This window comes from Megalobrama amblycephala, linkage group LG19, assembly GCF_018812025.1.
Source record: "Megalobrama amblycephala isolate DHTTF-2021 linkage group LG19, ASM1881202v1, whole genome shotgun sequence".
Classification (NCBI taxonomy): Eukaryota; Metazoa; Chordata; class Actinopteri; order Cypriniformes; family Xenocyprididae; genus Megalobrama; species Megalobrama amblycephala.
The window spans coordinates 28,880,935-28,893,788 of NC_063062.1; the positions used below are offsets into that span (position 1 = coordinate 28,880,935).

Sequence of the window (12,854 nt, forward strand, 5' to 3'; positions counted from 1 at the left end):
GAAAATAGCAAAATAATTGAAAACGGTACACTGCCGTTTAGGTTTGTGAAGATTCTTTGGATGGTTAGTTTGACCATCAGACTATGTCCCACTAAAATAGTCTACCGGTGGGGTTTTTTCTCAGATGGGTCAAGTTAAGGAAGAAAAATAGCACTGTAACGGCTGTTTCATGTTGACTTTTTCTACTTGAAAATCCTTACTTAAAGGATTAGGATCACTTCAGAATTAAAATTTCCTGATAATTTACTCACCCCCATGTCATCAAAGATGTTTTTCTTTCTTCAGTTGAAAAGAAATTATGGTTTTTGAGGAAAATGTTCCAAGATTTTTCTCCATATAGTGGACTTCAATGGGGTTCAATGGGTTGAAGGTCCAAATTACAGTTTCAGTGCAGCTTCAAAGAGCTCTACACAATCCCAAATGAGGAATAAGTGTCTTATCTAGCGAAACGATTGGTCATTTTCCAAAAAAAAAGAAAAATGTATATACTTTTTAACCACAAATGCTCGTCTTGCACTGCTCTGCAATGCGCATTACTTAATCACTTTGGAAAGGTCACGCATGATGTAGGAAATATCGCGGTAGAGCGAAAAACACCATCTCATTTTCTCCTTCAACTTCAAAATCGTCCGACATCGTTGTTTTATCTTTTTTTGTAAAGGACCTTTGATTTGGTCTTTGCACATTCGCTTTTTAAACACTGGATCAGTACTTCCGGCTACATCACACGTGTTATATAAGTTATATAAGTATGAGTATATTAAAAAAAAAATTTTTAGAAAATGACAGATTGTTTCGCTAGATAAGACACATTCCTCATCTGGGATCGTGTAGAGCCCTTTGAAGCTGCACTGAAACTGCAATTTGGACCTTCAACCCGTTGAATCCCACTGAAGTCCACTATATGGAGAAAAATCCTGGAATGTTTTCCTCAAAAACCTTAATTTCTTTTTGACTGAAGAAAGACAGACAAACTTTACATAAAATGACTAAATTCATAGGACGCACATAGAGATTCCATTTATTATACACACATTTGGCCTCATTCATTTAACAAGAGAATGAAATGCATATAAGCCAAAAAGAAGGAAAATCCAACATTTAAAAGTGAAACATTATACCAAATATTACTTAAATATAGCCCCAAAATGTTTTTGAATACTCAAGTCATGTTAAAAAATGCCTGAATATCATTACATTAGGTAACAGTTATCAAACCAAGTGGCATTTATTTTAAAGAAAGAAAAGCAAGCTCTCGTTACAAAATTGTTTGCAGGTTTGATATTTCTAATGCAGTGATATTGAGATTTAAGCATGGCTTAAGTGTCCATATTACTTTACATGAACATCTTACCGGTATCACTAAAATGGTATGGGTAACAACTGAAGCATTAGTTATTATTTGCTTATAAATATACATGAACATGACAAAACAAAACAAAAAACACAAAGCATTCCAATTATGGGTGTGTTCACACTTATAGTTTAGTTCTCTTGGTTCCTTTATGATGTACATTTTCTGACTTACCAAACATCCAAAACTGTGTGATGGGCTAAATGCGTTTGTTGTACAGTATATGCATAAATATGATGGTATTTTACCAGCTGAGAACTGCTTATGAAACATGTAAAAGAGTCAAAACAGCACCAGGAATTCCTCCGTTACACACAAACGAAGATCTGTTCCAAGGAGCCAGCGGTTCTGACACCTACAGCGAACTGTAATGGGACAACTATGATGAGAAAAAAACATGTACCCTTGAGCATTCTGTCCTTCTGTTTCATTCTGTTCATTTATGTCTTTGGTCCATGTTGCGTTCATATTTCAGTCGAACCAGAGTTCGTTTGGAAGTGGATTGAACCCCACTTTTCAGGGGTCATGGTCTGCTTGTTTGGTGCGCAATAGGGTTTGGCGTTCACACTTATTAAAATGAACCGCACTAACAGAACAATCACACCATTTGAGTTTGTTCCCAGACAGAAACATAGTGTGGCCCAGATCCGGCCCATATCTGGTACATGTGGATTTCACACGGACCAGATGCGGGCCGGATCTAGGCTGACACTATGTTGCTGTCAGGGTTTTAATCAAACCAAACCTGCCAAGTGTGAACACACCCTCAGTTCTGATTACTCATCTGAGAGGAACTGAACTTGGTATGATTTGACGTAGCTGCTGTCCCATATGTAGAGATGTTTGTCTCTGGGATTGTAGGAGATCATGGACAAAAGCCCTCCAGGTGCCCTCAGATCCAAACTGACTCCAACAGGTTTCTCTTTCAGGAGGTCAAAGGCATACGTCACCTTTGTGTCTTTAGTATCCGTGACGTAGAGGATCCCGCAGGCGATAAACGCATTACCGGCCTTGGTCCTGGGATAGGTGGCGTTGATGTAGGTGGTGACGGAAAACGTTTTCTCATCCAGTCGCGCCACCATGATGTTGTCGTCAATGTTGGAGGCAAATATGATCCACATACCGTTCTCGTCCACTGCCAATTTGAAGTACGTCTTTGAGTTTTGAAGGAGGTAGGACAGATTGTGATAGAGGGCGTTGTCAATGCCCAGCATGTGTAAGATCTTGGTCTGGAGGTCAAACCTAAAAATATTGGAGAATTGACACGATGAGTTATAAGATACGGAAGAGGATTAGGACCAAGCAATAATAAAAAAATAAAACCATCTCGAGATTAAAGTTGTTAAATTTCAAGAAAAAAGTCGAAATAAAATGTTAAGAATAAACTCGTTAAATTGCAAGAAAAAACTCATTAAATTTCGAGAAAAAAGTCGAGATAAAATGTTGAGAATAAAGTAATTAAATTATGAGAAAAAAGTCATTAAATTACGAGAACAAAAAATTCGTTAAATTACGAATTTGTTCTCATAATTTAACGACTTTTTTCTCGTAAATTAACGAATTTGTTCTCATAATTTAACGACTTTTTTCTCGTAATTTAATGACTTTATTCTCAACATTTTATCTCGACTTTTTTTCTCGAAATTTAACAACTTCTCATAATTTAACGAATTTGTTCTCGTAATTAACGACTTTTTTCTCGTAATTTAATGACTTTATTCTCAACATTTTATCTCGACTTTTTTTCTCGAAATTTAACGACTTCTTTCTCATAATTTAACGAATTTGTTCTCATAATCACACTGCTTTTTTCTCGTAATTTAATGACTTTATTCTCAACATTTTATCTCGACTTTCTTTCTCGAAATTTAACAACTTCTTTCTCATAATTTCACGAATTTGTTCTCATAATCTAATGACTTTTTTCTCGTAATTTAATGACTTTATTCTCAACATTTTATCTCGACTTTTTTCTCGAAATTTAACGAGTTTTTTTCTCGAAATTTAACAACTTTAATCTCGAGATGGTTTAATTTTTTTTATTATTGCTTGGCCCTAATCCTCTTCTGTAATAAGAAGATTACGTATTACAGATATATTTAAGAAAAAGCTTTCTGTCTCATGTTGTTCCGATTATGAAGGAATTTTCTTTCATTCTTTTTTTCCAATTAAATCATGTATAACCATGATAATATAATCAAAGAAATCTACCCATGCTGTCTTCAACCATACTTAGCAATATTGGACGTTCCAGCGATGTGGTAGAATATGGAACCGTTATGTACAGCGTGGCCACAACCTTGGAAAAACTTCCGGACATCAATGGATTCACTGCTGCTGTTCTGGAACGCTGCAATACTGTTGTACTGCTTTATGATACGACCTGAAAAATTTGGCATTCGTAAACATTAAATGGGGAACAAAGGAATGCTCCAGGTTCAACACAAGACATGCTCTGTGACGGCATTTAGATTAAAGATAAAAAATTCTGGTTAAATTTACAACTTGCAAATGGGGTCATGCTCTTCAAGAGTTTAAATGCAGGGTTTAAGTGCTGTATTTGTTCTTTCTTCAGTACCTGAGAAATGTTCTGCTACCCAAATCTTCTCATCGTCATGAGCGGCAGTGTCCATCATCCACGCTCCAAACGTGCTGCTCATTTTCATTAGATGTCTAGGGTTCTGCACTGCCTTTATAACACAGTCTGCCAAACACAAACACAGTCCAATATAAAGTTTAATAAAGGCTGTACTAGTGTAAAAAGTACAAGAACACCTAATAATTTGCTCTTGTTGGTACCATTTATCTTCCATGATGCCATTTTCTGGCTGATGGTATCATCATTTGGGACTGAATTAAGGTGACCTAAAGATAAACAAAGACATAACATATAATATTACATATTATGATGCATCTTAAGGGGAAAAGTAAAAAAAAAAAAAAGGCTTCCAATTTTGGATGCTGAGGTGAAATTTCACCTCAAAATCAAAAGGGGAAAATATGAATTTATTGAATCATTAAAGAAAATGTAATCAAAATTACATAATAATCAAGATATATTTTCTGAAGTAAAGTGAGTGGTGGTTGTTTGCCAGGTGGGGTTCTTTCAACCCAAATTCAAAAGGGAAAAAAGACTAACAGCAAAAAAAAAAAATAAGATTAAAAAGATTAAAGATCTTTTGCATTGTGACAAAATCAAATTTGTATCATAATCATAATATGTAATGCTGTGGAGAAAATTTTATTGTAAATAATGCAATGAGTTCGGATGTTTAGTGTTTTACAACTTTTATTATTATCAATGTTAATTCTCATTCCTGTAATACAAAATAATATATTTTTTAAATGTATTACAGTACTGTAATACAAGAATTAAAAAAAAAATAATGGAGCACAACTACTTATAACTGTAGTTTACAATTTTATTTCAATTTAAATGTATCTTTTTCATAATTTCTTAAATGATTTAAAGCAAAACATGTCAAATTGTGAAACATAAAATGCTCTTTTTGAAATATGAATATGCACAATTCACCAATTTAGTCATTTTCAGTCCCAACTCACTCACCCACAGATTCCTTCCCCATGTGAAGATGTGCTCGGTGGCTCCTGTGTCTTGGTGGCCCTTGAGGCCCAGGGGGACCTGGAGGACCTGGGAGGCCAGGGGGTCCCATTGGACCAGATGGACCCATTGGACCAGGTGGACCTGCAGATTCAAACAAAGCTTACTTGTCACACCAACATTGTTGCGATCAACATCCATATGGATGGCAGGACTTACATAATAAAATAACATAGTAATGAAAATGTGTTCTGAACAACTTTATAATGCAGAAGCCATTTTATAAAAGCAACAAAGTGCTACTCATTTAGTCATGTCTAACAAGACCCTTTAGCTACAACTACTTATCCACAGCTTCACATACTGTACTGCTTAAAAATATCGAATTAACTTTTTCCCACAGAACTAGAATGGTCTTTACCCTCTACAATGACATCATTTGAAGGTTCACCCGGTTCTCCAGGAGGTCCTGGGGGTCCAGGATTTCCTTGCTCTCCTTTCTCACCAGACTCACCGTTCTCACCAGGAGGACCTGCATACAAGCACAAAGAAGCAAAAAATCACATTCATAGCTCCATGCTACACAGTTCTCAAATCATTCAGAGCCCTGGGTTTATTACATTATTACAATCATGTAATAAACATTAAGGCTACATTTTATTTTATGGTGACGTTGTTACAGTGTAATTACATAAATAGGAACTGGGTAATATTACTGGATAATTAACTACATAGACTTACTATAGAGTTAGGTTAGATTTTGGTTTATGTTTAGTCACTTGTAATTACACATAAATTACTGTTAAGTAAGTACATGTAACATGTAACTACACCTTAAAATAAACTTACCAACATTGCATGAATATTTAGATACATTTTCTGAATTGAAGCGAGTGGTGGTTGGTTGCTAGGCATTGTAACATCTAACTAGTCAATAAACAATCACTTGCTATGTTGTTGTAAAAGTGAAACTTAATGTATGAAATCATCGTTAAACTGTATTCAAATATTTTCCGGTATCCTTTCCACCACATTACAAAGAATTTCATTCAGTTTCTTCATAATTGATTTGCTGAATGATACTTCTAGAATGTCTGTGGGCTCTTGTGCTCTCAGAACAGAGCAGTCAGTCAGCTGTTATCATGAGCTCTACTTTATTCAGTGGGAAATCTCTGAGTCTCTCTGAATCCTGCTGTGTGACTGAAGCAGGATAAATTTCCCCTCTCCTCTTCCTGAGTGGATAATAAAAGCCATGGAAAGCAGCCGAATTTTGAAAAGAGAACATTTTCTTTCAGAAGGCTTTTTTTGACTAAATTCATTCATGTGCATGATGGATTTCCATGTTCTTTTGCGTACAGCTGACCTCTTTTTCCTCGTTTTCCATGTGCTCCAGGCTCTCCTGGCAACCCTGGAATTCCATCTGTTCCATTATACCCCGGCATTCCGTCCTCACCCGGCAAGCCTAGAATTCCACAAAATGACATTATTTGAGGAACACATTATTTGGAATACTACATACTGTATGTGTAAGTTCAATGATGTATCCAGATGAATCGAATGAAACATGTCAAGAACATGACAGTGTCATACTGTATTTCACAACAAAATCTGAAGACAAAAAATACAATGAAGCCTATTATGAGGATGGCTGCAAAAAATGTATTTTCCATTATGACATTCTCCCATTTCTCATTACCGCAATGCAAAGAAAAGAAAAAAACGGTAACAAAATGGTAACACATAAAATCCGATGGCTCAGTGAGGCCTCCATTGCCAGCAAGATAAGTGATCTAGTGATGGCCGATTTCAAAAAACTGCTTCGAAGCTTTACGAATGTTTTGAATCAGTGGTTCGGATCGCATTTCAAACTGCCAAAGTCACGTGAACTATTGGAATTTCGAAACACTTATGATGTAATGAAGCCTCGTTTACTGAAATCACATGACTTTGGCACTCCGGACCACTGTTTCGAAACAAAAGATTCATAAAAGTGTTTTGAAATCGGCCATCACTAGATATTGTTAAAAAGTCGTTATTTTGTTTGTTTGTTTGTTTGTTTGTTTTGGTGCGCAAAAAGTATTCTCGTTGCTTTATAATACTAAGGTATGAACACATGAACTGTTTTAAATATGTTTTAGTAGCTTTCTGGGCATCTGAAAGTGTTAATTATCTTGCTGACAATAGAAGCCTCACTGAGCCATCGGATTTCATCAAAAATATCTTAATTTGTGTTCTGAAGATGAATGAAGGTCTTGCGTGTTTGGAACGAGGTGAGTAATTAATGACAGAATTTTAATTTTTGGGTGAACTAACGCTTTAAAGATTAAAGATGTATACACCATGGGGATATTTTTGTACTGCCTTTAATTTATGCAAAATACACTCTAAAAATGCTGGGTTAAAAACAACCCAAGTTGGGTTAAATATGGACAAACCCAGTGATTGGGTTGTTTTAACCCAGTGGTTGGGTTAAATGTTTGATCAACCTGCTGGACAGTTTTATTTAACTGTATTAAATAATAAAAATTACTGTATTGCTTGCTTAAAATGAACACAAAATAGGTTGGAAATTAACATTTATTAATATTAATAAGTTTAAAAATGATTAAACAATAAACATTCATTAAAATGCTTATTAATAAATGTTCACCTTTTGATTATTACTGTTGCCTCTAGTAATTATGTGTCTGATTTTTAATTTCCAACATATTTTGGGTTCATTTTTAATCAATAGTTGGGTTTAATAAAACTGCCCAGCAGGTTGGTCAAACATTTAACCCAACTCCTGGGTTAAAACAACCCAATCACTGGGTTTGTCCATTTTTAACCCAATTTGGGTTATTTTTAACCCAGCATTTTTTAGAGTGTATAATATCTGTTGTATTTCTTTTTATTTTATTTTTCTTGTAGTATATAACCCATAAAAACAAAATTAGAATTTAATTTCCTACCTGGAATTCCTGGTGGTCCTGGTGGCCCTGTGGAAGCCAAAAACAAACCAAATTGTAAACTTAAAGACAATAGATTCAGGAGAAAAGTCATGAAAATAAAAATGACCCAATATATCCTAATGCTCACCAGTCAGACAGACTCCTTTAGAACTGTTGCAAATGTCCAGCAGAATCTTTACCTGTTTAAAAAATATATATATTATAATTGTAGTCAAGTCTTTTCAAGTCTTTACGATCTAGAAGAATCCAATTATGTAACCACTGAAGCAAATCTAGAAACATCAATTTAAAGGAGTGAAACAACATTTACCATAAGTACATTTGTGAATAGAAGACATAGAAAACAAAGCTGTAAATGTATTAATGAAAAGCTATCTACAACAGATAAATCATATATTATTTCTTCATTAAACTTGAAGAAAAGTCTAGCACAATGTACTGTGTTCATATGAAGCATTTTTTACCGTTGGCTACAGATTTTTTTACCAGTATTTTATCCATATTTTAAATTATGCATTGCATTTTGTTGCATTGTGTTGTGCTAAAGAAAATATCTGTAAACTTAATGGAAATTGTCCTGGCAGAAAATTACTAGTAGTTTAGTACCTTTCTGTTTTCATATGGATGTTTTTGTTAGAGTGTATGTTAAAATGCAAAATATTAGTGTATATAGTAACTATCTGTTTTTTAAAGAAACATTTCCATTTATCAGGAAATTCAGACATAATACAGTTAAAAGCTAGGTGCAGTTAAAGCAGAGGGAAAAAAGAACCTACAGAAAAAAATGCTTTACTATACGGTTTTTTTTTCGGCTTGGAAAACAGCATGATGATGCTGTAAAGGTGTTTTTGGGACACCGTGATTTTGCCAAGTAAGACATGTTCCTGGATCAACATTTTTTTTTTTGTATCTGGAACAACATTCCTGTCCGAAAATTTTGTCTTAACCCTATTCCTACCCCTAAACCTAATCCATAACTTATCCCTCAAATCTGATTGGTTGATTGGAATGTTGTTCCAGGATCAACAAAGATGTTGATCCAGAAACATGTCGTACTTGACTTCACCGTGTTTTTGAAACTGAATGATTGACAACCACAGGTCCACATTTTATCCACACTTTGCTGTGGAAAATTGAAATGAATATACATAAATAAATCAATCATGTCAGCATGAGTTTCTTACTGGGACCATGGAGTAAGTCATCATCATCATCATTCCATCCTGCTCTTCTGTTTTGTGCTGGTAAACCGGCCCATGCGTCTGCTGATAATGATACTGGAAATCTCCCAAGACTTCCTCTCCCACACTCCCCTCATGCTCCTCTAAGGGTCGTGTCCCTCGATGCTGCCGTCTGCGTTTGTTTCTGGAGTATTGATACTCTGCCTCATCTTCATTCACCTGTGTCATGAACTCCACCACAGAGCTCTGAGATATCTCCACCATCTGCCTCTCAAGCTCTGTCAGATGAGCCCACAACTCTCTCTGCTGAACCAGGAGCAGCACCAGGCCGGCACAGTTTATTACCGCCAGTACGCACACGCTGTACAAGACCCAACGTATCTGCCAGGACAACCGGCCACCACATTGCCTAAATCCTCCGGTTCTTCTCAACTCTGCCAGTGGGTCCAGCATTCTGACTTCTCAGGAATTCAATTTCGGAATGTGTTAAAAGCAAAATTTACTACAAATCAACACTTTCAACAATAAGGCTGGATAATAAAAGTCTAGAATATTCCCCTAAAAAAGAAGATGCGATAAGACAATTGAAGTCCTTGTTTCCAGTCGAGTCTATGTGCGACTGAGGGCTGCTCGGCTTTGTGCCGTCCTGATGCGCTGGAGAAGAACCCCCCACTTGTGCAGTCACCTGATTTATATGCAGTAGAGTCCATTCTTCAGCATGACCGTGGGCTGACCAGCATAATCCACATCGACACCAACAGCCAATGATGTGGAAGACAATTTGAGAGCCAGAGCAAGATTTCAGTAAACAGTTTTCCAAATTCTATGAAGACTATGTCCACATATCACATGTGTAGTGCTTTTATATACTTTTTTTATTAGACCATTCAAAGCTTTCTTGGCAGAGGTTGCTAAACACCGGAACATGTACATTGTACTAAACATTTTAGTTGATAAAATCTGAAATTATAACCATATATGAGACAATGGAACAATATAGACAAAACACTGCTGACAAAAAAAGTTATTCAGCTCCAAGGTGATTTCATGAACATGTCAGAGTGAGTAAATGTCAGCGGCTAAAGGAGCCGAGACCCTTAAGGGAACTCAGGCTGGTTCTGGAGTTTAAGGCCTGACATGCAATTCTTATATTGCCCTTATCACGCAACATGACCCACTTCTGTAGTTTTAATTCTCGTTTTGATCTGATGTCAGTTAGCACCTCGCTCTCACTGAGACTGAGTCTTCACTTTCTGTAGTTATATAATGAATGTGGAATACTTCCACACTTGCTATAATTGGAAATAGCAGGAACTGCCAGTATTGGTTGTACAAATATATATATATATATATATATATATATATATATATATATATATATATAAAAATATATAAATATATGTAGTCATGTAATCATACGATTTGTGCATTAAAAAAGATAAACATTGGTACAGTACACTGCTGTTTGAAGCCGTGAAGTATGTTGCGTTTTGTGTTCCTCTGCCCTGCAGTTGTAGGTCATTGCCAAATAAAACATACAAGCTGGGCTACAAGCTCCTTGGTTGGGTTTGTGTGATCACTCAAGCCATGAACAAGGTATCAGTGCTGATTAGAGTCTGTACTGTACTGAGCATGTGCTTAAGCTGAGGGGAGTGTGGAGGTCATTTCAGTACAGTTAAGTATTTCTGTCATTCCTTTAAGTAGTTACTTGGGTACAATTTCACTGACAAACAAGGTGCCAGTTGCCAGAAGTCTGGCTTGTGAGACTAATTGGCTTTTTTGAGGTCAGCCAAGTTCCTTTTCAAGATAGTTATATTTCACTTAAAGCAATTAAAAATGGTAAATAAATAGTCACAATGATTTGGATATTATAACAACACTTTGATTGGCAACTGTTTGTTCAAATAATCTAAACCCTTTAAAGAGGTTTATATATGAGGCAGTTAGTATCAGCAATTGAAGGTAATACATATGTTACAAAACTTAAAATGACAAAATAACACATTTTACTTTACATAATGTCTTTTTGATTGGCTGGTACATAATTTTTGACAGTCATGCACTGTAAAAAAAATCCCGTTGTTTCTACGGAAAAATACCGGCAGCTGTGGTTACCAGAACAATACTGTAAAAATGACATCAAACCGTAAACATACTTATGGAGTTACATGTGAATTTTACATTTTAAATATGTATATTTAACATTGGATTTCAGTACACTGTAAAAAAAAAATCCCAGTAAAATTTACGGTAAAATAACGTATTTCATTAACTGATATAATGTTAATTTACCAACCTAATGAAATACTAATATCTGTTTTGTACCTTTATAATACACTGACAGTGGTGATAAGAGTCACATGATGAATCAAAGTTCATCACAAGCAGCTTTTCCACAAGCTGAGGAGGACAATACTAATATATAGAAGGTGCACACAGTGTCATTCACACACACACTAAACACCATCATGGTAACATGCATGAGATTTTAAAAATGCAATAAACATTAATTTAACAACATTACATGTAACATAAAACCCTAATGTACATAACTGATTAGAAAAAAATGAGAAAAACTAAGAAGAAACAGAGTTATTTCAACGAAAATATATCAAATGTGAAGTGTCACGCAGGGAATTGTGGGAATGTCAATTTACGGTTTTTCACAGTAAATTTTACAATGAATTGTTATTTTTCACTTCCAAAAACTGTGAATTTAACGGTATTTTACCGTAAAATTACATTAAATGTACCATTAGATCTATTACAGTTATTCACCGTATATAGTACGGAAACTTTCTGTAAACCAATCAACAGTTTTTCACCGCAGCATTTTTACAGTCTTTTACTGTTAAAATCACGGTCATTTTTTACAGTGTGGTGCATAGGCGAATAAATAAATCAGTTGTGTTGCTGCTACAATAAGTATTTAAGAGAAGTAACTAATCTCTGGAGTTAAGAAAGTTTGTGAGGTTTGTGTAATTAAGGGTGTGTAATTTGTGAGGTTTGTGTAATTAATAAAACGGTGTTGTAAATTCACAACACCGTTTTCAACTAAAAATGGAAAACTTTTTATGTGTTTTGGCCGCTCATTTACACGACAATGGCGTTTTGGGGGTCTGAAAATGCAAAATTTAGAAAACGGGTTTCAAGTGTAGGTTTTTGAAAACAATATTTTATTGCCTCAGTGTAAACTACAAAAACACAAATTTGTGAAATTGGTGACATCATGTGCATGCATATTACTTGCTCAGTCTATAAGCACATACTATTTCTTTACAAAGTAACATCGCCAACTACTGGCCTGGCAAGCATAACACAGCATTTTTAAACGTTTTTGCAGATCAGTGTGAACGTTATCGTCTGTAGGTGAAAAACACAAAGGGAAAACTTTGCCGTTTTAGTACATTGTTGTCGTGTAAACATACCCTAAATTAAAAATTAAAAACATAATTTTGAGACACCTTGTAACTAAGTCAATTGTATATTTTTGCTCACAACTGTATATTTTACAAGTAATGTTTGTGAAAAATTACTACTTTTTACTTCAGAAATCCTGATTAGAAAGTCTGCACACGAGTCACAATGTCTCTTCCTATCTTAGTGGGATCTTTAACCTGGCATACACATAACACATTATCAATTTATATTTTCAAATCCGTTAAAGGATTATTAGGCTGCATAAATTAGGTCAGCCGGAACCGGGAACACTTCCTATAACACCAGATGTACTCATTACATCAGAAAAAGAATGGCATCTACGCTAATATTAGTCTTTCTGTTTATCCCAAGGTTTACCGTAGTCA

General features: G+C 35.2%; 1 protein-coding gene across 1 annotated transcript; it reads right to left on the reverse strand.

Annotated features, from left to right (window-relative positions):
• Positions 1 to 998: 998 nt before the first annotated feature.
• gldn (gliomedin) lies at positions 999 to 9,732 on the reverse strand. Its single transcript, XM_048169170.1, has 10 exons — positions 9,052 to 9,732; positions 7,995 to 8,046; positions 7,868 to 7,894; positions 6,280 to 6,378; positions 5,338 to 5,448; positions 4,923 to 5,060; positions 4,154 to 4,219; positions 3,933 to 4,058; positions 3,587 to 3,737; positions 999 to 2,596 (listed from the first exon to the last, which is right to left on the reverse strand). Exons 1-10 carry the CDS (start codon positions 9,499 to 9,501, stop codon positions 2,131 to 2,133), a joined length of 1,686 nt encoding a protein of 561 aa, XP_048025127.1. The 5' UTR covers positions 9,502 to 9,732; the 3' UTR covers positions 999 to 2,130.
• Positions 9,733 to 12,854: the final 3,122 nt, after the last annotated feature.

Bases quoted from the DNA above. Each gene is read 5' to 3' on its own strand.
- gldn (XM_048169170.1), bottom strand. From the start codon at position 9,501: ATGCTGGACCCACTGGCAGAGTTGAGAAGAACCGGAGGATTTAGGCAA. The intron at 7,895-7,994 runs GTGAGCATTAGG...TGGCTTCCACAG, and splicing joins TAAAGGAGTCTGTCTGACTG to GGCCACCAGGACCACCAGGA. The intron at 6,379-7,867 runs GTAGGAAATTAA...GTGGAATTCTAG, and splicing joins AGGACCACCAGGAATTCCAG to GCTTGCCGGGTGAGGACGGA.